Source organism: Macrobrachium nipponense, chromosome 40 (genome assembly GCF_015104395.2).
Source record: "Macrobrachium nipponense isolate FS-2020 chromosome 40, ASM1510439v2, whole genome shotgun sequence".
Classification (NCBI taxonomy): Eukaryota; Metazoa; Arthropoda; class Malacostraca; order Decapoda; family Palaemonidae; genus Macrobrachium; species Macrobrachium nipponense.
The window spans coordinates 41,667,832-41,690,026 of NC_061101.1; the positions used below are offsets into that span (position 1 = coordinate 41,667,832).

At 40.4% G+C, this 22,195-nt stretch overlaps 2 protein-coding genes across 2 annotated transcripts in view; one reads left to right on the forward strand and one right to left on the reverse strand.

Annotated features, from left to right (window-relative positions):
• The window catches only part of LOC135212115 (cullin-5-like), a 278,450-nt gene that overhangs the window by 205,996 nt on the left and 50,259 nt on the right, over positions 1 to 22,195 (reverse strand). The gene's annotated exons all lie outside the window — the stretch shown is intronic.
• The window catches only part of LOC135211787 (cullin-5-like), a 78,576-nt gene that overhangs the window by 32,104 nt on the left and 24,277 nt on the right, over positions 1 to 22,195 (forward strand). The window contains exons 2-3 of the mRNA XM_064244998.1: positions 1,444 to 1,682; positions 17,710 to 17,919. Of these exons, the coding sequence (XP_064101068.1) occupies positions 1,665 to 1,682; positions 17,710 to 17,919 (228 nt within the window). The 5' untranslated portion in view covers positions 1,444 to 1,664. The remainder of the gene's footprint in view (positions 1 to 1,443; positions 1,683 to 17,709; positions 17,920 to 22,195) is intronic.

Consider the following 22,195-nt stretch of genomic DNA (forward strand, 5'->3'; position numbering starts at 1 on the left):
TTGTGTCCTGTCACGGTTCTGCGTTGCTACCTTAAAATGACACGGCACGTTAGACCAGGCTGTCTTAGGCTTTTTCTTAGCACGGGATGTACAAAGAAAGAGGTGTCAAAAAATACTATCACATTTTGGATTTGGGAAGCCATCAGACAGGCATTCTTGACTTTTGATGATTCTGCCGCCACGTCTGTGCAGGCTAGAGCGCATTACGTTAGGGGTATTGGTCCCTCTCCGGCTTTCAAAAAGAACTTGGCTGTGCATAGAGTGCTGAGCGCTGGTACTTGGTTACGCCAGTCCAAATTCACGTGAACTCTTTCTATCTTAAGGATGTTGCCCACAGATCTATGGACACATTACCCCTGGGTCCTGTGGTGGCTGCCCAACAGATTGTGTAACTCATCATTTTCCTTAACAGGACACTTTTGTATCTTAACTAAGATGAATGTGTGGATGAGAGAATGAGTGAGTTGACTGGACTCTTTCTCGTGTACCTTTCCTTCTTCCTTCGGGCGGGTTGAGGAATAGACACGTTACGTTATTCACTGGATTGGTCTGATACAGGTTAGTAAGGTAGTCATACTGATAGTTTGGTTGCTGGGTAAGCAAATAACCAACCCTCTATTCGGTTGCATATGCTCTGCTTCTTGCAAGGGGGAGTAGGAAGTGGTAACAAACCCTGGTGTGTTGGTTTGTTATTGAACAGTCAGAGTTTCTCTTTAGTTCCCTATAGTACAATGATTCTCCCATATATCATTGTACGTTGCTCAGTGTTTGAGTGGTTGGATATCAATGTATCTAGCTTCTCATGGATATCAGTCCCTCACCAGAAGTTATTTCTTCCGGAGCTGGACTGGTGGGTAGGCCCCCAGCTGGTTTAGGATGTTTGTACCTCCCTCCAAGTATAAGTATATCCTATTGTTAAGACCAAAGGTTTGTTCGCGTATGAACAATGACAAATTTTCTGAGACAATTTGTATTTTTCATAGCTACAAACCTGAGGTCTTAACGTTGTACTGCCCACCTCTCTCTGGCGAAGACATCCTGAGTTGGGAAAGACTGAACTCTGTGGCGTGGTCCTTGACCACTTTTCACCTGATATACACACACGTTGCCAGATCTCACAAGATTCCTTGCTTTCATCTGCGATTTAACCGGATCCAGCTAGTCACTAGAAAATTTTCATAATGTTAAGACCTCAGGTTTGTAGCTATGAAAAATGCAAATTGTCTTTGAAAATTTGTCATTTTTTAAGGAATAGCAGTTAGGTAGAAGCTAGGGTCATGAAATGTTTCTGCCACTACTATTTTCATTTAGGAATGGTGGGAAATACATTATGGTAGTGTTGTAATGCTCCTGTGACCCTAAGTTCTATTCATCCACCCATCGTCTTTAGCACAACTGTGGTTTTTTCTTGTGACATTTCTGAAAAAAATATTTTCTTTTTAGTCATATCATAGTTTTGAATATTAAGTGTGTTATTTATGAATCGTTTTGACTGTGTAGTACTCAGTTGTTGATGTGAACAGTAAATACATATTGATAAATGACTTCATGTGCCAGTTCTTAGTAGTTAAAATACTCTTTGAAATTGAACAGTTAAGGGAGAGTGGAGTTAATTGAGTGTGTTTTAGTGAAATCGCAAGAAGCAGTTCATTGTAGCTACAGTAATGGGATCAATGTGGCAGGTAAGTTAAACTGTATTCTTTTATTTATATCTTAAGTATGTACTATAGTGTTAGTTACCATGCAAGTTAGAACTGAATTTCTTAAATTGAGGGGGAAAAGTTTCAATTTTCATTTTGATGGTTTGTAGAAATAAAGTAAATTCTTTCTGGGGTATAGGTACCATATCAAATACATATATGCAAAATACAATAAAAAATTATATTTTACTCTTCCAGTATACTGTACAGGCAGTCCCTGGTTATCGGCAGGGATTCTGTTCCCTGGGGTGTGCCATTAAGCGAATACCGCCACTAACTGAAACTCAGCGATTTATGGTGCCGATAACCGGTTATCGGTGCCATAAGCACCCTTATGGTTGCCGATAACTGGAACCTCAGCCCGTTATGCCACCATAAATCGCTGATTTTATGGCGCTAGATATATAACCGGATTGCCAATAACCAGGGACTGTCTGTTTACAGTTTTTGCTCGTTGGATGAAAGTCAGATTAATCAATTTGGAGATTAAGATTGCTAAGTTGTCCATTTGTTTAGAATTTCTTATAATTGGATCATCAGACAAGGTCTTAACTGTATAGGGGTAGTGCCGTCAGTGCACCTCATGCGGTGTAAAGTATTGCAGCTTGCCTTTGGCCCTTAGCTGCAACCCTTTTCTTCCTTCCTTTTTCTGTACCTCTTTTCATATTCTCTTTCTTCTATCTTACTTTCCACCTTCTAACCATTGATTCATAGTGTAACTGCAAGGTTTTCTTCCTGTTACACCTTTCAAACCTTTACTGTCAATTTCCATTTGTTCTTACACAATATACAGACCCTCGGTCCTTTTACAATAGGAATTGCTTACGATGAAGCTAGAACACGGTTGTTAAAACTCTTGTATAAGGTGGTTAGGCAGTAGCTACCATCCAGATGGTGGGGAGATCTGCCTGCCTGGATGTAAACATTCCACTTTGCTTTTGGCTGTCATACAATGCAGACGTGTTTTTTGTGAGTTCTTGCCTGACTGTCATTAAACTCGCTTCTTCCCGTTGGGATCTTTTCTTTTTTATTGTTTTTTATTATATAGTATATATCCATATATATATATATATATATATATATATATATATATATATATGATATATATATATATACATGGCATAATATATATATATATATATATATATCTTATATATATCTATATATATATATATGCATATATATATATATTATATATATATATATATATATATATATCTATATATATATATATATATATATATATATATATATATATATACATGCATATATATATTATATATATATATATATATATATATATATATATATATATATATATCATGCTATATATATATATATATATATATATATGCATATATATATATATATATAGTATATATATATATCATATATATATATATATCTATGTTATATATATATATATATATATATATATATCTATATATATATATATTATATATATATATATATGTTGTTATAGTATGTATGTATGTATGTATGTATGTATGTATGTATGTATGTATGATGTATGTATGTATAGTATATATGTATGTATGTATGTAGTCATGTATATATGTATGTATATATATATAATATATATATATATATATATATATATATATATATATATATATATATATATCCACACATCAAAGGGTACTATAGTAGGCAGGAGAAGGGCGCAGGAACATATACAATCCATTTGATAGCATTTATTGTCAACGGCGTTTCTTGACCTCCATAGGTCACATCATCAGGACATCTATATAAAAGGGAATCCAAGCACATAATAAAAGAAACATATATAAAAGCATAAGAAAAACTTAAAATGGAAACTAAGTTAAACTTAAATACTGAAATCACACTTAAATACATTTACATTAAAAACCAAAAAAGCTTAAAATGATCCTTAAAAAACTAAACTCAATAAAAGAAAAATAAAGGTAAAAACGAACTTAAAATGAAGAGCAAGGCTCACCTCTCAAAATGACAGAGACAAACGCACTAAAGAATACACAAGAACAGAAAAAGAAGGCGGACAAATATAAACAAACAAGCAGTTATGCTATGAACAGGGAACAGCCGATGATTGGCAATTTAACGTAGGTACAATTCTCTTTATTAGCAGACTTTCCAAGAGAAGCAGTTCTCCAGGTTCCTTGACTTGGCCAAGACATCGATCAAATATGACAACTTCAAAATAATTGGCCAAGTCAAGGAACCTGGAGAACTGCTTCTCTTTGGAAAAGTCTGCTGCAATAAAGAGAATTGTACCTACGTTAAATTGCAATCATCGGCTGTTCCCTGTTCATAGCATAACTGGCTTGTTTGTTTATATTTGTCCGCCTTCTTTTTTCTGTTCTTGTGTATTCTTTTAGTGCGTTTGTCTCTGTCATTTTGAGAGGTGCGCCTTGCTCTTCATTTTAAGTTCGTTTTTTACCTTTATTTTTTCTTTTATTGAGTTTAGTTTGTAAGGATCATTTTAAGCTTTATTGGTTTTAATGTGTAAATGTATTTAAGTGTGATTCAGTATTTAAGTTTAACTTAGTTTCCATTTTAAGTTTTCTTATGCTTTATATATGTTTCTTTTAATTATGTGCTTGGATTCCCTTTTATATAGATGTCCTGATGATGTGACCATGGGTCAAGAAATGCGTTGACAATAAATGTATCAAATGGATGTGTATATGTTCCTGCGCCCTTCTCCTGCCTACTATATATATATCTATATATCTATCTATATCTATATATATATATATATATATATATATATATATATATATATATATATATATATATATATATATATATAATATATATATATATATATATATATATATATATATATATATATATATATATATTGAATATACTGTATTTGATATATATTAACATATAAACTCATGATTTGTGATAGCCGTGCAGGCCACCTTCCCTTAGTGTGTCTCGGGGTCGGCGGCCAAGAACATAACATTCACCCTGATCACGTCTGCACACACTTTGAATGAGGGCGTGGCAGTTTAGTATTTGTTTTGACTTTGTTTTTTGAGATGTTCCTCTTGCCACTTGCGCTGTCGCAAGTTTGTCAGGAGGAAAACTTGAAATAGGCTGCAATACTCATCACTTTTCTTTGCAGAGACAAAATGTGGAGGTTGAAATATTACAATATTTCAACCTCCATGATGTTATTGTTTGGCTGTGGGAGTCCATTGGTAGATATGTTCCCATCAGTCGAGTATTAATTAACTACCAGGTTTTTGTTTTGGCAGTACAGGTACTCCTCATTTAACGATGGGGTTCCATTTCAGTGACCCCATCGTTAAGCAAATTTGTCATTAAGTGAGTTATTCTCTTTATTTCGACTAATATTAAGCGAGTTACTCTCTTTATTGAACTAATAGCATTAATGTTCTGTCATATATTATACACAGAACTATATACTATATATACTCGCATATCATGCAACTTTTGAAGACCTAATTTTGGAGCTAATTTTAAGGAGGTTGCATTATACATGAGATATAAAGTTAGAGTATGTAATATTCACATACTTTTAGTATCGTTTGATAAAGTACAAGCACACTGAATATGCATCTTTTCCATGGATCTTTTAAAAGGTCATCCTTTACTTCACTGCATCCAATAATACTGTATGTAGTCACATTACTATTGTTGTATTATGAATACAAAAATAGCAATCAATTTTTTGGTTTGGAAATCAGCTGAGGACGATTGCAAGGTAAGGTTATTTTGCTGTATTGAAGTAAAATCAGCGATTTTCTTGCCTCTAGTTAGCGTAAATGAATCTCAAGTTACTCTATTGATATGGGACAAGGTTATTTTATGTTATGTGAAGTATTTTCAAGTCAAAATATCACTTGAATTCATATCGTTGTGAACAAAATTAAGTTATTTTTTCCTTTAGTAGAAAGCCCTGAGGGCATGTTTATTGCATAAAAAAAATCTACAGATTGCGTACAATATTTTCACTTGATTTCATCAGAATACTACAAGCTTTACATATTTATCTTTTATCCGAGTGAATACAGTAAAATGTGTTCTTTCATGCCAAATAGTTTTGATTAAAGCACATTTCTCTCAAATTTTGTTTACGGTCAAGTTTGATGGTGCTATACCAAAGTTTCCAGGTTGCCAATGCACAATAATAGTCATTAGGAGATGAAAATTCTTTCCTCAGCGTCAGCTACAACTAGCAGCTAAAATTTAGCAGTATACGCCCTTGCCTGTCTTTTCATAGCAAATGAGGATATAGAAATGTAAAAATATATCAGTCCTATTCTATTTAACGTCATTTGTAACATAACTACGGTAATTTTTTACTATCATACAATGGTTGAAATGCAAGCAAACCGCTGTAGTTATCGGATTTGGTTGTTCATAGCAAATCAGCTGTTTCTGGGTGTATGCGTTTAAACAACAAGTAAAACATTACTGACGATACTTTCAGCTTCCTCTTTTACTCTTTTTAACTAAATAAAAGATGGGATAGACAAAGAGATGGAGGAAAAGGGGTTAGCCTAACTAGAAAATGGGATAGATAAAGAGCAGGAAGAGAGGTTATCTTATTGTAGTTTGGTCTCAAAAATTGAACTTACATGTTACCTTAGATACATGATCAAATCATTGTTTTGGGGTGAAAATTTTGGGGGTCGCATGATATGCAAGATCGCGTGTTGCACGAGTATATACGGTAGGTTTTCTTTACAAAGTATTATGTTAAAGCCTTATTGTTTTAGCTGTGGATTTCAAGTTTTTCAAAACCTAGGCTGTTTTGTTTTTTCTTCATAAATTTCATGATAGCACCTGAGTCCTTCTTTCATATGTCTTTCAAATTTTGCCAAACGTTCATTGTTAGCATCCTTTGCCTTTTAATTCTAACATCATTTCACTCATTTTCACAAATACTTTTGCCAAGCCCTTAGCAGTGAACTTCTTCTGTCCCTCATCGCTTTTTTCTGTCTTCCATACTACTAGTGATTGTTTGAACTTTCTTCCCTTCTTCATGTTGCTTGATGATCTCAAGCTTCTTTTTTCAGGCATCTTAAGGGGATATACGAGTATCAAAAGCAAAAAAAAAAAAAACTACTCAACCTATTGTGACTGGGTTATGCACACGAAAGACCACGTGAGGTGGCAAGAGGTTATGAGATGGAGGCTGCACTGCCAGTTGCCTCAGCCCAACTTATTGTACACAACTGCGTACAATTACACACATGACTGTGCTGCTGCTGCACTCCAAGAGAGACTAGGGTTTTTGTAGGGGTGCTGCATTCCTTGCTTGTAAGGGCATTCTTGACTATTTCAATAACTATTCTCAGGACAAGGATTTCATTCCGAGTTTCAAGACGCCCAGTTCAGCTCTCTTCCCCTCTGCTAGTGTGACAGGAGGGATTCTTCTTTAACAATCGCGGGTCTTGCTGTTTTTTCGTTGCCACGAAGCGTGTTCCTTCTTGCAACAAGAAATAGTAAGCCTTGAGGACACCACTATGGTTTCCCTGCAGGCAGTCCCCTATAAGATTTCATACCTACCCAACACCAGTCAGCAATGTGTGGGCAATTCTGGTGCTAAGAAAAGGGACATTGTCCTAATTTGGATCTCTAGTTTTGTAATCCCAAAGTCGTTTTGACCCTTTGGAATGAATGTTTAATTGGTTCTGCCTTTCCCTTAAGGACTGGATACTGCGTCAGTTGAGGAATGTGCCAAGGCGTCTGACTTGTCCTCTGGGCAAGTCCTAAAAGTCTCGGCCTTCTTTCTCTTCTGAGAGAGTGCACATACATGTTTATCTTTCAGCATTCTTTCTAATGAGAAAGAAGGCAGAAGGAAGGACATAGAAAGAATGCTTGTACAGGCATTCTACTTCTGGTACTTGAAAGAAGAGTTGTCTGTTGAGTCTCTGGACTTGATACGACATAGCCAAGACCGGTAGTAGGTATCCTTTAGGAGAAATACCTTTCTTATTCCAGATCTTGGGTGTCTTCCTTGGTACTTCCTCCTCTCCTGTGTTCTTGTTTCGGTATCAGCCAATTTGGCTGAAAGCTAGTCGTCTTCAGTATCCTGTTGTCGCCTAGAAGTTTCCCTTTAGGAAGCTTTGCCTTTGCCTTCTTCATTAGAGAATGAAGGTCTGCTTCCGGTCCTTAATCCTTTTCCTCTCAAATGATGAGGAAGGAATTAGGCTTGTGTTCAATCGACAGGAGCCTTTGAATATACGTACTAGTTGTACATTCTCGCAACATGTCTGGTATAAGACGCACTGACTGAGTAATAAGTGCAAACCTGTAGGACCATTGTCTTCAGGTGTGTGACCGAGACGATAAGTACCTCCTCATCAATATCCTGAAACTCAAGGTAGCCTTTCTGGTTCCCGAGAATTTTGGGATATGATTTTGAGGCACCCAGTGGTGTTGTTATCACCAAACAAGAGGGTTTCAAAACCTGCATACAAATATTGCATACCTAATTTAACCTTGTGAGTTTAGGCCTATTCCCAGAATCAATATTGAATCCAGCTAGCTTTAGGGTACAAGTCACGCTCTAACTTAACTACTGGAATACCCAACATGACTAACAGAGTTAAACATTTTCTAAAAAAAAATGTGTACCAAACATGACTAGCTTGAGAGTAATGCACTGCACATATGGATAGCCCTACCCTGGTTAGTTAAGGACAACACAGACTAGGGACTTACTGATAGCCCTATGTTGACTAGCTAAGGAAAACAGCCTAGGGACTTACTGATAGCACTATCCAGGCTAGCTATGGAGAACAGAGCCTAGGGATTTACTGGTAGCCCTATCCTGGCTAGCTATGGAGAACAGAGACTAGGGATTTACAGGTAGGTGCAAACTACCCTATAGGTATTTGTAGAAAACTCATACCCTGCCACTAATTTTCTTCACACAAATCATGTTAATTACAGGCAAGTGATACAACAACCTTGCTTAGGCTATAAAATGAGGCCTAAGTTTAAACCAGACTGTCTTCCTATGACAGCTCCAACCTTGCCGGCTTACTACTCACAAATAGTGTATTTGCACAAAAAAATCACCATTAAACTTTACCTGATTAACATCACTACTGGCCTATTTCTGTTGAAATCCTCTTTCATTACATCAAATATAAAACTCATGTAAATACTCGTAATACCAGCTCACACAGAGTTATGTAACCCTACTCTCTTGCACCTTTTCCTCCCTTCCTAACACCTCTAGTGTCCGTCTCTGTCTCCCCATCACGAACACTTTCTTCTTCTTATATAGGGGTTGCGACTTTCTGGAATGGTCTGGTTCAGCAGATCCCTCCCACTGCAAACAGTCCTTCGGTACTTCTGTATAAAACAGGCATATTCCTGTTCTCGGTAATTTCCCAAACCTTCTCGAAATAGCGGAAATGAAACAAAACAAATATGCAATTAGACATAAAAAAAAAAACTTATGATTTTTTTTTTCTTCATTACAATCCACATAAAGGAAACACTTATTCTAATGTTACTTAAATGTAACAGTGACCGAGACGATAAGTACCTCCTCATCAATATCCTGAAACTCAAGGTAGCCTTTCTGGTTCCCGAGAATTTTGGGATATGATTTTGAGGCACCCAGTGGTGTTGTTATCACCAAACAAGAGGGTTTCAATTCCCTCTAGTTGCGGTTAGCAAGCAGGTACTCGAGGGTAACTGTTATGCACTTGAAAACACATTTCAAGATGAATGAGTGCCATAGTTTAGATGAACAAGGTTGGAAGACTCTTCAAGCTCATTTGGATAAGATGGACAAAGATAGGAAAAGGAAAGCAGCTCTGAGAGCGGGTAGTAAAACTAGAGTAGAGACAACTCCCGTGCCTTTAGAGGCAAACAAACTGTCACTATCTTCTCCACTTTTATCGAATATTTCACCTATTGATAGTCCTCCAACTTCAGTACCAATTACTCCAGACCAGGTATCCCATGTTTCCGATCCCAACACCATTTCCTTGTTAGAGTCCAAGATGGACAAGAAATTTGAGTTCTTGGCAAAATCCGTCATGGATTTGGGTATGTAGTTTCGTGCGTTAGTAGAGAAGTCAAGTGAAAAGGCCAGTGTTAGGCCAAGTGTCAGTGTCGTGTTCGAGGAGGCGGCTTTGCGTTCCCCCTGTTCTCCTAGACGAAGGTCCCTGTTCCGCTCCCCAGCTCCTGGGAGAAGACATACCAGAGGTCGAAGGGAGACTGGGGGAGTTTGCCCACTGTCAGTCGTCGACTCCGTCGATGTAGTCAACTCGCGAGTGCCCAGGAAACGCCACTGGAAAGGCGTAGGTATCAGTGACGCGCAGTTGTCATCCGACTCAGAAGTGCAGTCGCCTGTGTCGAGGCGAAAAGTGTTCGAGTGACTTAGTGTCGCGTCCTTTAAAGAGACATGCCCAGCGTACGAGAGGGATGTCGCCGCCTGTTAAGAAATCCAAGGAGCACTGGAGTCCACAACCTTCCTGCAGTTTCGCACCGAACCAGTTTTTCCGGGAAGATCATCGTAACTTCGGACGGAGTCAGACGCTCACGTGCGTTACAGTGTTCACATGCTTGCGAGACTGACTCGCCTCGTCGTGTATTGATAGGAGTTTCGACTCGTTCGCCTCATTCGCCTCGAGCTGCTTTGATTCGTTCGCCTCATACGTCTCACATGGTTTCGACTCCCAGTCGTTCGTTTTCAAAGAAGAGCCGTACGACAGCCACGACTTCGTCTTCGCCTAAGGATGATGCGAAGGCCAAACCCTTGCTAGAGGATTCCGCTTTGGGTCTCTTTAAACATCAACTTCAAGAATTGATAGTCTTTTTGAAGAAGACTACAAGCCAGACGGAAGAGGAAGACGGGGTATCGGCCGTCCTGACAGAAGAGGAAACTCAAGACCAGGATTCGAAGCCCTCGTCTGCTTATTCTAGTCTGTTAAGGTTTCTTTTACAGACTTATCCAGACTTTTTTGAACCAGCTTCGCCTTCTTCACCTCTGTCGATGTTTGTGAAGGATAGGAGATCAGCGCCTTCTGGGTTACCGAAACTAGTTCTTTCTCAGTCCTCGAAGAAAGCACTGAAGGAAGTAGAAGAGTGGCTTGCTAAGAAGAGGGAGTCAGGCAAGGCTTCGTTCGCCTTTCCTCCGTCGAAGCTGCTTAATAAAACCTACAGGTTTTATGCGACAGGAGAAGTTCTTTCTTTGGGAGTTTCTGCCTCCTCCCAAGGAGACTTCTCCGGTCTTGTGGACTCACAGAATAGCAGCGTTCTCGGCTGTGAAAGTGTTGTTCTCTTCACCCGAGTTGGATCACCTGGTGAAGAACTTATACAAGTTGATCAAAGTCTTTAGTTTTCTGGATTGGACTATTGCAGCGTTAGCCAGGAAAATTGAAGATTGCCAGTGTCTAGATGAGGATTTTTCTGCCGACTGGTTCAATGTGTTATCCTGTGTGGACAGGGCAGTGAGAGATGGTTCAGGGAAATTGGCCGCCCTATTCACTATGGGAGTACTAAAGAAGAGAGAACGGTGGTGCTCCTTCACATCTCGAGGAGTAACCATGAACCAAAAATGGGCTTTGTTGTTCTCCCCCCTGAGTAAATCTCACCTGTTTCCAGAAGAAACCATCAAGCATGTGCTGTCGGACCTCGAGAAAAAGTCCACCAATAATCTTTTTCAGTCAGCGAGAAGACCTAAGGAACCTCCAGCGACAGGAGCCAAAGCTTCTCTTCTACAAAAGCATCCCTTTCGAGGAAGTAAGTCGAGGTGGCAGCAGAGACCAAGAACTAATCTACGAACCACCTCCAAGTCTACCAAGAAACCTTCCTTTAAGACAGAGAAATGATCGGAAGGTCCTTCACACACCCATGGGGGCAAGACTCCACGACTACTTGGAGGAATGGAGTCGAAAAGGAGCAGAACAGTGGATAATTCAGGTGCTTCGAGAGGGATACATGATCCCTTTTACGCAGGATCCACCACTGTCCAATACACCTGTCTGTCTGACAGCATACTCGACAAGATCAACAAGAGTTTTGGCTTTAGCCAAAGAAGTAAAGAGCTCATCAACAAAGAGGCCATAGAGGAAGTAACATATACGAACTCCCCAGGGTTTTACAACAGGCTCTTCGTAGTCCCCAAGGTATCAGGGGGGCGGAGACCTGTGTTGGACATAAGCGCTCTGAACCTCTTCGTCCGGAAGACGAAATTCCGAATGGAAACCAGTCAATCGGTAATGTCAGCCATCCAACCAGGCGACTGGATGGTATCTCTCAACACGAAGGATGCATACTTCCATGTCCCCATCCATCAGAACTCCAGGAAGTTCCTGAGATTCGTCTTCAAGAAGAGAGTCTTCCAGTTCAGAGCCCTCTGCTTCGGTCTGTCAACCGCCCCTCAAGTATTTACTCGGATTCTCGCTCCTCTGGGTAAGTGGCTGCATTTGATGGGAATCAACACAGCTTTTTACTTAGACGACTGGTTCCTGAGAGCCAGATCCAGGCGTCAGTGTGTGAAGGACTTGGAAAAGACACTTACCTTGACACAACAATTGGGTATCATAGTAAACACGGAGAAGTCCCAATTGATTCCAACTCAGAGGGTTCTCTATTTAGGGATGATACTAGATACTCTAGCTTTTCGAGTTTTTCTCTCCCCGAAGAGGATAGAGTCCTGCCTGTTGACAGTCCAGCAATTTCTGGTTTGCCCATCCTGCTCAGCGCTCGAATGGATGAGCCTACTCGGGACCCTGGCTTCAGTGGAGAGTTTTGTCAGGTTAGGACGCCTACACATGAGGCCGCTTCAGTTCTTCCTGAAAGCAAATTGGTCTCGGAAGTCACAGTCGGACACTAGTTTTCCCCCTTACGGAAGAGATAAAGATGGATCTTCGTTGGTGGCATTCGGGGAAAGATTACAAGAAGGAATCTCCCTAGTTGTGTCGAACCCCAACCTGCAGTTCTTTTCAGATGCCTCAGAAAGCGGATGGGGAGCCCTCCTAGGAGACAAGAGTGTCAGGTCTGTAGACAGAACGAGAAAAGACCTTGCACATCAATGGGAAGGAATTGAAGGCCATCTTCTTAACAAGCGTTCGACCACTTAGACACCAGAAGAAACGTAGCTGTCTACTCAGACAACACCACAGCGTTGTCATATGTACGGAAGCAGGGAGGGATCCACTCGTTCTCTCTCAACAAGATAGCCGAAGATCTCCTCACCTGGACGAACGAGAAGAGGATCACCCTTTTTCCAAGATTCGTGCAAGGGAGAATGAACGTACTTGCAGACGAACTGAGTCGGGTAAATCAGGTGTTACATACAGAATGGACTCTGAACGAGAGAGTGTGTCAGGACCTCTGGAAGCTTTGGGGAAGACCATCGATAGATCTGTTTGCCACATCAAGGAACAATCGCCTTCCCATTTTCTGTTCTCTGATTCCAGAACCACTAGCGTGGAGAACAGATGCGATGCTGCTAGATTGGACAGGACTGGACGTTTATGCTTTTCCTCCCTTAGCGATGATAAGAGAGGTCTTAAACAAGCTTCAATTGCACCAGAATGTGACAATGACCCTAGTAGCTCCATTCTGGCCCAGGAAAGAGTGGTTCCCGGACCTTCTCAATCTGCTGGTGGATTTTCCCAGACTACTTCCACAAAATCCATTGCTTCTCAGACAACCCCATTTCAACCGATATCACCAAGGGTTGTCCGCTGGCCCTGACAGGACTCAGACTGTCAGGAAACTGGTCAGAGCAAAAGAGTTTTCGCGAAGAGAGTCAGAGGCTATTGCTTGCTAGCTGCAGAAGAAGCTCTTTGCCAAGCTCTACCAGGCCAAGTGGAGAGTTTTTAGGTCATGGTGCAGACGACATAGCATCTCTTCTTCTGAGACATCTATAACAGAAATTGCGGAATTTTCGTTATTTCTGAGGGACACCAAGAAGTTGGCCACTTCAACTATTAAAGGATATAGGGCCATGCTTTCATCGGTTTTCAAGCATAGAGGCCTCGACATTTCGTCAAATCAGGACATCAGTGACCTGATCAGATCCTTTAGTTCCTCCAAGATTTTCAAGCCTGAAGAAGTGGAATGGAACTTGGATGTAGTTTTAAGGTGGCTCAACGGCCCCCAATTTGAACCGTTGAATTCTGCAACCTTGAGGGACGTAACTAGGAAGACACTATTCCTAATTGCCTTAGCCACAGCGTGAAGAGTAAGCGAGTTGCAGGCAATGAGTAAGGAAGTGGGTTTCGCCCAGGGCAATGCAGTTTGCTCTTATGTAACAGACTTTCTTGCTAAAAATGAGGATCCTTTGAATCCTTGGCCCCGTTCTTTCAAGATAAAGAACCTAACATACTTAGTCGGGTCTGAAGATGAGGAACGTACATTGTGTTCGGTCAGAGCCATCAGACACTACCTGACTAGGACAGAAACTGTGAGAGGAGAGTCGAGCCGACTCTGGTGCTCGGTGAAAGACCTGTCTCGGCCTCTTTCAAAGAATGCAATGTCCTTTTTCCTGAGGAGTTTGATCCGAGAAGCGCATGCCCAAACTCAGGAACATGCTCTTAGGGTGCTGAAAGTGAAGACGCATGAGATTCGTGCAGTAGCAACGTCATTGGCTTTCAGACAGAATATGTCTCTATCCTCCATTATGCAAACTACATTCTGGAGGTCGAAATCGGTGTTTGCATCGCACTATTTGAAGGAGGTAGAAACCACCTACGAAAACTGCTTTAGATTGGGACCGTTGTCAGTAGCGGGAATGGTGTTGGGAGAGGAAGCATAGGGGGACTCGGTTTTTTCCCTCTACTATCTCCTCGCCTTGAATTTGAGGTTTTTTGAGTTTGTGGGAAGCCGGGGGTACATGTACCTGAAGTATCCACCAGTTCTTATATCTGGTTAAGGGTACCATATGGTTTTTAGTGTAGGTGATGGTTTTGTATGGTTTTTTATCTGGTCTTTTTGCCCAGGGCAAGGGCAAATTATTGTTGTTTTTTGTCAATCATCGATGAACTTCCATGATTGCAAAAATCCCACCATTAGTAGGCCTTTACTGCTACGTCTCCTACATGTGATGAGAGCGCCGACCAGAGGCAGTATCTACCTATAGCTGCTCTCTCACAAGGTAAGGTACTGCAGACATTATATATAATGTGAGCACATAACTGTTGTTTTTGTTAATAAAGCTGTCCATATACCCACCTTCCAGGTAATGTGGAGTCAGCTAATGTAATTGTTTGGTAAGTCACTTACGTGAAAATGATATTTTAATGATAAAATAAGGTTTCACATATACTTACCAAACAATTACATAATCAGAGCCCTCCCTCCTCCCCACAGATGGACGTTACGGCTCAACGAATTGAATTCTAAAACTCAGCAGTACCAGGTATTCCCGGAAGTGGGCGGGATCTGTATCACCTACACAAACAATGGCAGTGCTGCTACCGCCACCAGGAATTGGAATTTTCGACTGCCAGGTAAGAAAGCGTACAGCTAATGTAATTGTTTGGTAAGTATATGTGAAACCTTATTTTATCATTAAAATATCATTTTTCTCTGGTCAGAATCATGAGAGTTACTTCTCTTCAATTCAATTGTGAAAGATGTAGGTCCACATTCGCCCTAGTCTTTCACTTAAGTAGTATTGTTTCTCCTCAGTCGAGATTCAACTACTGTTGAGAAACTTCTCTCTGTCTTGCCATCACAGGGACCTTTGGTCTCTAGATGGCATTTGACTATCGTTTAGGGCACACACCCTTGCAAGAATCATCTGACAATTTTATTTTTCAAGACCGCATCTCGTCTCTCCGGTATTGGCGAAGAAGATAGATGATTTGCATAGATCTTCCATAGTATCACCTTTCAAAAGGCGGATATCATGTCTTGACTCTGTCTCGGATGTCGCAATGAACTCCATATTATTCGGCACCTGTTAACTGGTTCAAGTCCTTCCTTATTCCTTGCGCCCTGGTCTTTGTAATTGATAATCCAGATCAATCTTTACTTTGTCCTATTAGAATGTTGCTGTACCTTCAGAAGACTCGACATCCTTGACATGGATGTTGATAACCTTTCTCCAGTACTAACTCACCAAGGGAGAGGATCTAAAGGCATGGTTGTCCCCTGGTTTTGTGAGATCAGGAGGAGGTTCTCTGCAGTTGGCAGCGATGTCACCTGTACGCTTTCCCTGAGAGCGCGTGGTACCAGTGGCTTAGTCCTTTCCTCATATTCTGAAGAATATGTCAGACTGGAAGATAACGTGGTCTCATCAGGACCGCATTTATGTCTTTCTTCCTTTGGGTCTTTGCCCACAAGTCCCTTGAAACCCTTTTTTTCTTGGACCTGTGGTGGATGCTCAACATGTGTTTTCTTACCCAGCTCCTCTAAAAGGACAAGTTGCATCTAGCCTAAGGTATGTGGTTTAGAGGAGAAAAGGATTCGATAGTGACTGGCCCTCTCCTCTGTCTCCATCCTTGTTCTTCATCTTCTCTTCTTTCAGGTTGAGAATAGGACTCGAACCCACACTTAATGGTCTGGTGTCTGATTCGATAAGTCTACACATTGAGTTTCTTTTCTATTTTCTCATAAGAATCATAGTCTCCTTCCTCTAATAAGGGGAGGAAGGAGACACTAGCAGTAAGGCAAACCCTTCTTGGATCTTTGCCTTAATGCCTCTGACTCTTAATATACGTACTTACCAGTCTTTTTCATGTGAGTTACGATTCCTTACTCGTTCGAAAAGACACAGAAGGTTGACTCTTGATCATGCAGTTCTTATACTCCGATCAAATTATCAGAGGTGGGGCACTCCTCACTCTTTTGACCAGGAGTAGCAGCCTAGGTGTGCTAAACAGTCAGTTCAATAGACTCACTCAGACTCCTTCCAACAAGTGAGTCTTCCAATTGTAAAGGACTGAGGTTTGTATGTTGTGTAGGAACAAATCACAATTTTGAAAAGTAAATTGTATTTTTCCTAACTATACAAACCTGAGGTCCTTCACACTTATGGCCACCTCATGCCACCCCTCAATCTGAAACCTGACCTGAAAGGCAAAGTGGAATGTTTACATCCAGGCAAGCGGGTCTCCCCACCTACAGGACACTAGGTACTGCCTTACCACCTTGTTCAAGAGATTTAATGGTAGTGTTCCAACTTCACCATAATCAGTTCCTATTGTAAAGGTCTTCAGGTTTGTATAGCTAGGAAAAATACAGTTTACTTTCAAGAATTGTGATTTTACACATAAATGCTTGAAAACCTACAAATTACGGGCAGTCTCCAGTTATCGGCGATCTGGTTTTATGGTGCTTGTCCAGCGCCATAAAATCAGCAATTTATGGCTCCATAACCGGTCGAGTTCAGTTATTGGGCGCCATAGAGTTCTTATGGTGTGCCGATAACCAGTTAGCAGCACTATAAGGCCCATTATAGTGCCATAAATCATTTGAGTTTCTGTTAATGGCAGTTTTTGCTTATTGGCACACCTCCTGGGACAGAACCCCTGCCCATAACTGGGGACTGCCTGTATATAAAAAATTAAAGAAACACTTAAGCAGTGTTTCTCAAGGATTCAAAAATGTTGCGTTTGCATGTCTGTGAAAGAATATTGTAAGGTCGAGGTATTACTGTATCCACTGTGATCAAATTTCTAGTGCTGGTAGGATTACAAAAGAACATTTTGCTCATGAAAGACTTCTTTTCAGGTAGTAGTGTATATAGTAATCTTATGAGTTGTCAAAATGGTAAACTAGACTATATATTCATAAAGTTATATAGCTTCCTTTCCATAAACTTTTTCCATAAACAAGGCCATTCATTAATGTAAAACTTCCAAGATAGTCGATTATTTTCAGGAAATCTGAGAAAGTTGTACACTTTTGGCATTGCATGTTTTTTACTGAGTAGGTAAGTTAATGAGCTTTCACAAAATATTTTATTAAGAATGGTCTAATAGTATTGTGAAATAGGAATTCATGATGTATAGATGATTAACAACATACTTTTGCGTTGTAGGACAAAGGAACTGTTACATTTGAGGAAAAATGGCCAGCAATGAGGCCAACCGTCTTGAAGCTTCTGAGACAGGAATGCGTGACCCGTGCCGAATGGCAGGATCTTTTCTGGGCAGTCCACAAAGTATGTCTTTGGGACGAAAAAGGGCCTCCCAAAGTCCAGAAAGCTCTCCAGGATGACATTTTAGATTTCATCACTCATGCGCAGGCTGTAAGTAATATAACTATACTATGTATTTGTGTATCCTTATTTTCTTAGTATTTGTGTTAAACAGTAATTCCTTGTTTTTGATTTTGAATTTAATAAAAATTCATAGTTGGCAAATCTTCCACCTTAATTTTTATACAGAAAACTGGACTGTTTTGAACCTGAAAGTTGTAGTTATTATAATTCACAAAAGACAGATCTGAATAACTGGGTCATGCATAAGTATTCAATAACAATTAGCTCAAAATTATTGTGTGTTCAGATGCAGTAATGGTTTAGTTTGTACAGTACAACTTGTTGCTCCGAGGCATTCTTTATAATATGATGTTCAAGTAAGTGATACAGATTACAGTTATGGAGGAGTTATGGGAGTTCCATTTGCCAACGTCCTTAAGGATTGAGAGAGAGAGTTGCTCGTTCAGTGAGGGGTGTTTGTGTCTGTTGGGTCGGTCGCTAGTCTGGTCTGGGTTTTGAGTCAGTCTGTGATCAGAGTCTGTAATGAGAAATTGTGAAGGACAAACGTATGGGCAGCGGTCTTAGCAGTATGTACTATTGTTGGTCAGTTGTGTTGTGTTTTCAGGGCTATTTGAGTTATTTGTGCTCTGTGTTTGAAGGTTGTTGTGCATGTGAGTTTCTGTTGAGTTGTGAGTTGTTGTAGTTGAGGGTGGTTATTTTTGTTGTGTGGGAGCTGTTGTGGTTTCTTGGTGTTGTTGTGAGTGGTTGGGTGTGGGGTTGTTGGTTTGGTGTTGTGGAGTTTGGTTGTTGGTGAGCTGTTGTGGTTTCTTGGTGTTATTGTTGTGGCTGTAGTCCTTGGTTGTTATTGTGGTTGTAGGCCTTGTTTGTTTGTTGTGTTGTTGAGTTGTGGTTGTAGTCCTTGCTGTTTGTTGTATTGTGGGTTTGTGGTCCTTGGGTTTGTTGAGTTGTGGGGTTGTGGTTCTTAGTAGTTGTCGTGTTGTTGGTTGTGCGTTGGTTTGTGGCGGTTGTTGGTGTCCCAGCAACCTCGTCCAGCGGACGGCAGAGCATAGCTCTGAGTATCTGGAGTTGGGGTGAGTACATGTGTTTGTATTTTTGTTCTGGGTGTTGGTAAGTCAATTGTCCTGCGTTTTTTCTGTAGCGTAAAGAGAAAAGTGTGGCTGAGGGTGAGTTTGGCAGCCAGATTGGTTAAATTTATTTTGGGGGTCTTGCCCTAATTTTTTTTTAGCTTGTGATCCCACCACACAGTTATGATAGGATGCATATAGTTTTCTTTTTATACAAAATTTGCATAAAGAAAACACTATATAAAAAAAATCCTTGCTTAAGTTGAGTGTCTCATACCTTAATCTTTTTATTTTTTATTATGTAACCTACCCAGTAATTACATAGCTATAGTTTCTGTTATTTGCAGCAGTATAGATTCAAAATTCGTGGTAGCAACACCAATAAGTCTCACCCCCCTAGCGAGATGTTAGAAATGACACAGCCAATTAGCTCATTCCGTATCTGCGACTCCTGGTGTAAACATCTGGTGTTAGCAGCAGTTATTCAATTTTTGCTGGTTATTTACCAGATTTTGTTTAAACTGAAAGTGGAATAACTTCATCCGAAAGTTTCAGGATAATTTTTTCCCTTGTTTTATTGCTTTTCACTGAAGTAGTACACCTTTAGTTCGCATTTAACTACTTTTGGACGAGTTTTGGACTAATATGTAAACATTGGTTTGTCGGACCGATTTTTACGCTTGTTAACAATCAGATATTGTTTGATAACATTTTTCAGTAGCAATCTTTTGATTATATCATTTTTACTATGAGTAAAAGTGAGATGTCACTTTGCTAATAAGCAAGTAGCATTATAATGGAAACACTGTATTAGCCATCTTCCTGATAGAATAGTGTAATAATGTAAACATTGCATTTGTTATCAGAATGTTGTTGGTTGTGAATTTTATTTCTGCAAGGCATGTTGGCAGGGTTCATAATTATTGTTTTAAGGTGATTTCACCACTTTCGCTTATTAGCGTGTTCACTGCTGCACCAAATTTGCAATAAATTCAAACGGTTATCAATCTTTCCAAAACTAAGTGTAAAGAGATAATGTAGCAGGAGAGGATTAGTTATGATGGATTTTTGGAGGAGGGTCTATTAAAAGCCTATTAAAAGCAAGAATAAAATTATTATTGAATATATTATTATTATTGATATAATTATTATTATTGATATTATTATTGGAAACAATTTTCTTTGAAAACATACAAGAGCTCACTACAGGGAGAACATCCCAATGGAGGGCTGAACTTAAAACCAGTTAAGGGGACAAAGTAATGTTGATTTAGCATGCTTGCTTAGCTTGAATCGAAACAAAGCTGTTAGGTAGCTAGACTGACGAAATAATACGCTTGCCATCAAAGCTATTAGCGTACCTGGCACCAAATTATTTTGGCTAATCTTGTCTTTAACCATATGTTTGATCTAAGATTATGTCTTGCATTTATCTTACAGTTTACTGACCCTAGTAGAGCCCATGAGCCATAGTAGCGTCCACGAGCGTCCAGTGGATCCGTGGAACCGAGCACCCAGTGGTGCCTAGTAGCATCCATGGCACAGAGCATTCAGCAATTCTGAGCTCTCAGTATTGTAAGCTACACAGGTGTTCAAGTAGTTTTCTCGTGATACATGGACACCTAGTCAGATAACACTCTTACAGTTTGTTGTGTTTTTCTCTCCTGCTACTAGCTCTTTAATTTTAATGATATGACTTGCCCAGCAACAAAGGTCCCTGTCAAACTCCCCAACACCTGGGAGAAGGCATACTGGTAGCCCAAGGGAGGTCAGTGGGATTTGTCCACAGACAGTTTCCCCCTCAGGCAGTCCTGTTGTTAAATCCCAGTTGTTCCGACACGGCATACAAACCTTCGGTCCTTTTACAATAGGAAGGTACTAGCGGCAGCTGGATAGGTCGTAAGCTTTCGAACAAGGGGTTCGGTAGTTAACTGCTTGTCGACAGGCGCGCGCGCGCGACTGGGAGGTAAACAAACCACTTTTGCTTTCGGCCTGCTGGCGTGTGGACGTGTATCATCGCTCCTCTGCCCGCTTCATCGTCGTTGCTTTCGCATGGTTGTGTTTTTCTTTCTATTTATCTAGTGAAACTGAATTGTAAGTACAATCATTTCATATTTATTTCCATTGAATTCAATTGTGAATTAAAGGATCTTGGTTTCACCACGCCCTCCGATTACCCGAGTGCCGGGACTGAAGGGCGTAAGTGCGGGAATTCAATTTCCCAGTAATGATCCTCGTATTGTGTATGCTCGGTGCCGAGGCGGGAGAGCGCTCGCTCCGAGCGTATATTTTGGGTTGGAAAATGTGTAGATGAAAATCGTAAGTAAGTGCTCTTTTCATTTATATTTTTTTTTTTTTTGACTTTTTTTGACTGTTAGCTCGTTGCCGAGCGAGGCGAATGCGCTCGGCACGAAAACTTATTCTGTATGGAGTGGAATCGCAAGTACAGTATTCTTTTTCATTTTCATATATATTATTTTTGATTGTAGCAATACTCATTTGGATCAGTTTCCGAGCTTACCCGGAAATTGATCCTTTCCCCCTTTTTATTTGAATGAAGTGAAATCGCAAGTGCAGTTCTTTTTCATTTTCATATTTTATTGAGATTGCATTGTTTACTTGGATCAATGTTTCCGCTATTTCCCGGGAATTGATCCTTCCCCTTTTTATTTGTATGAAGTGAAATCGCAAGCGCAGTATTCTTTTTCATTTTCATATATATTTTGATTGCATCAATTCATTATGGATCAAGGTTTCCATTCATAATCGGGAATGGATCCTTTTACCCTTGCGCTCGGTACCGAGGGCGCAAATGCGCTCGATCCGAGCCCTTATTCATTGTGAAGTGAATCGTAATGCAAGATTCTTTTTCATTTTATTCCTTTTATTATTTGATTGCATCAATATTTATTTGGTTCAAGTTCCGCTCAGTCAGGGAATTGATCCTTATGCCCTTGCATTCGGGCCGAGGGCACGATTGCTCTCGGGCTCTTATTATTATTGTTGGGTACATGGGTGCTGTGCGGGGGTGGGGAACGAGACCCCCCCCCCCCCCCCCCCCCCCCGCTCAGCTCCCACAGATGGCCCTTCCCCTTGGGGGGGGGAGGTTATCTGCGTTCTTCTCCGTCGCCCCGACCCGTCGAGCGCGGGGGAGGGCGCTCGGTGCCCGATGTACAATTGTATTCGGGGTCTTCCTCGTTCGGAAGAGGGCTCCCCCCCCCGCGCGAGGGGACTTCCCC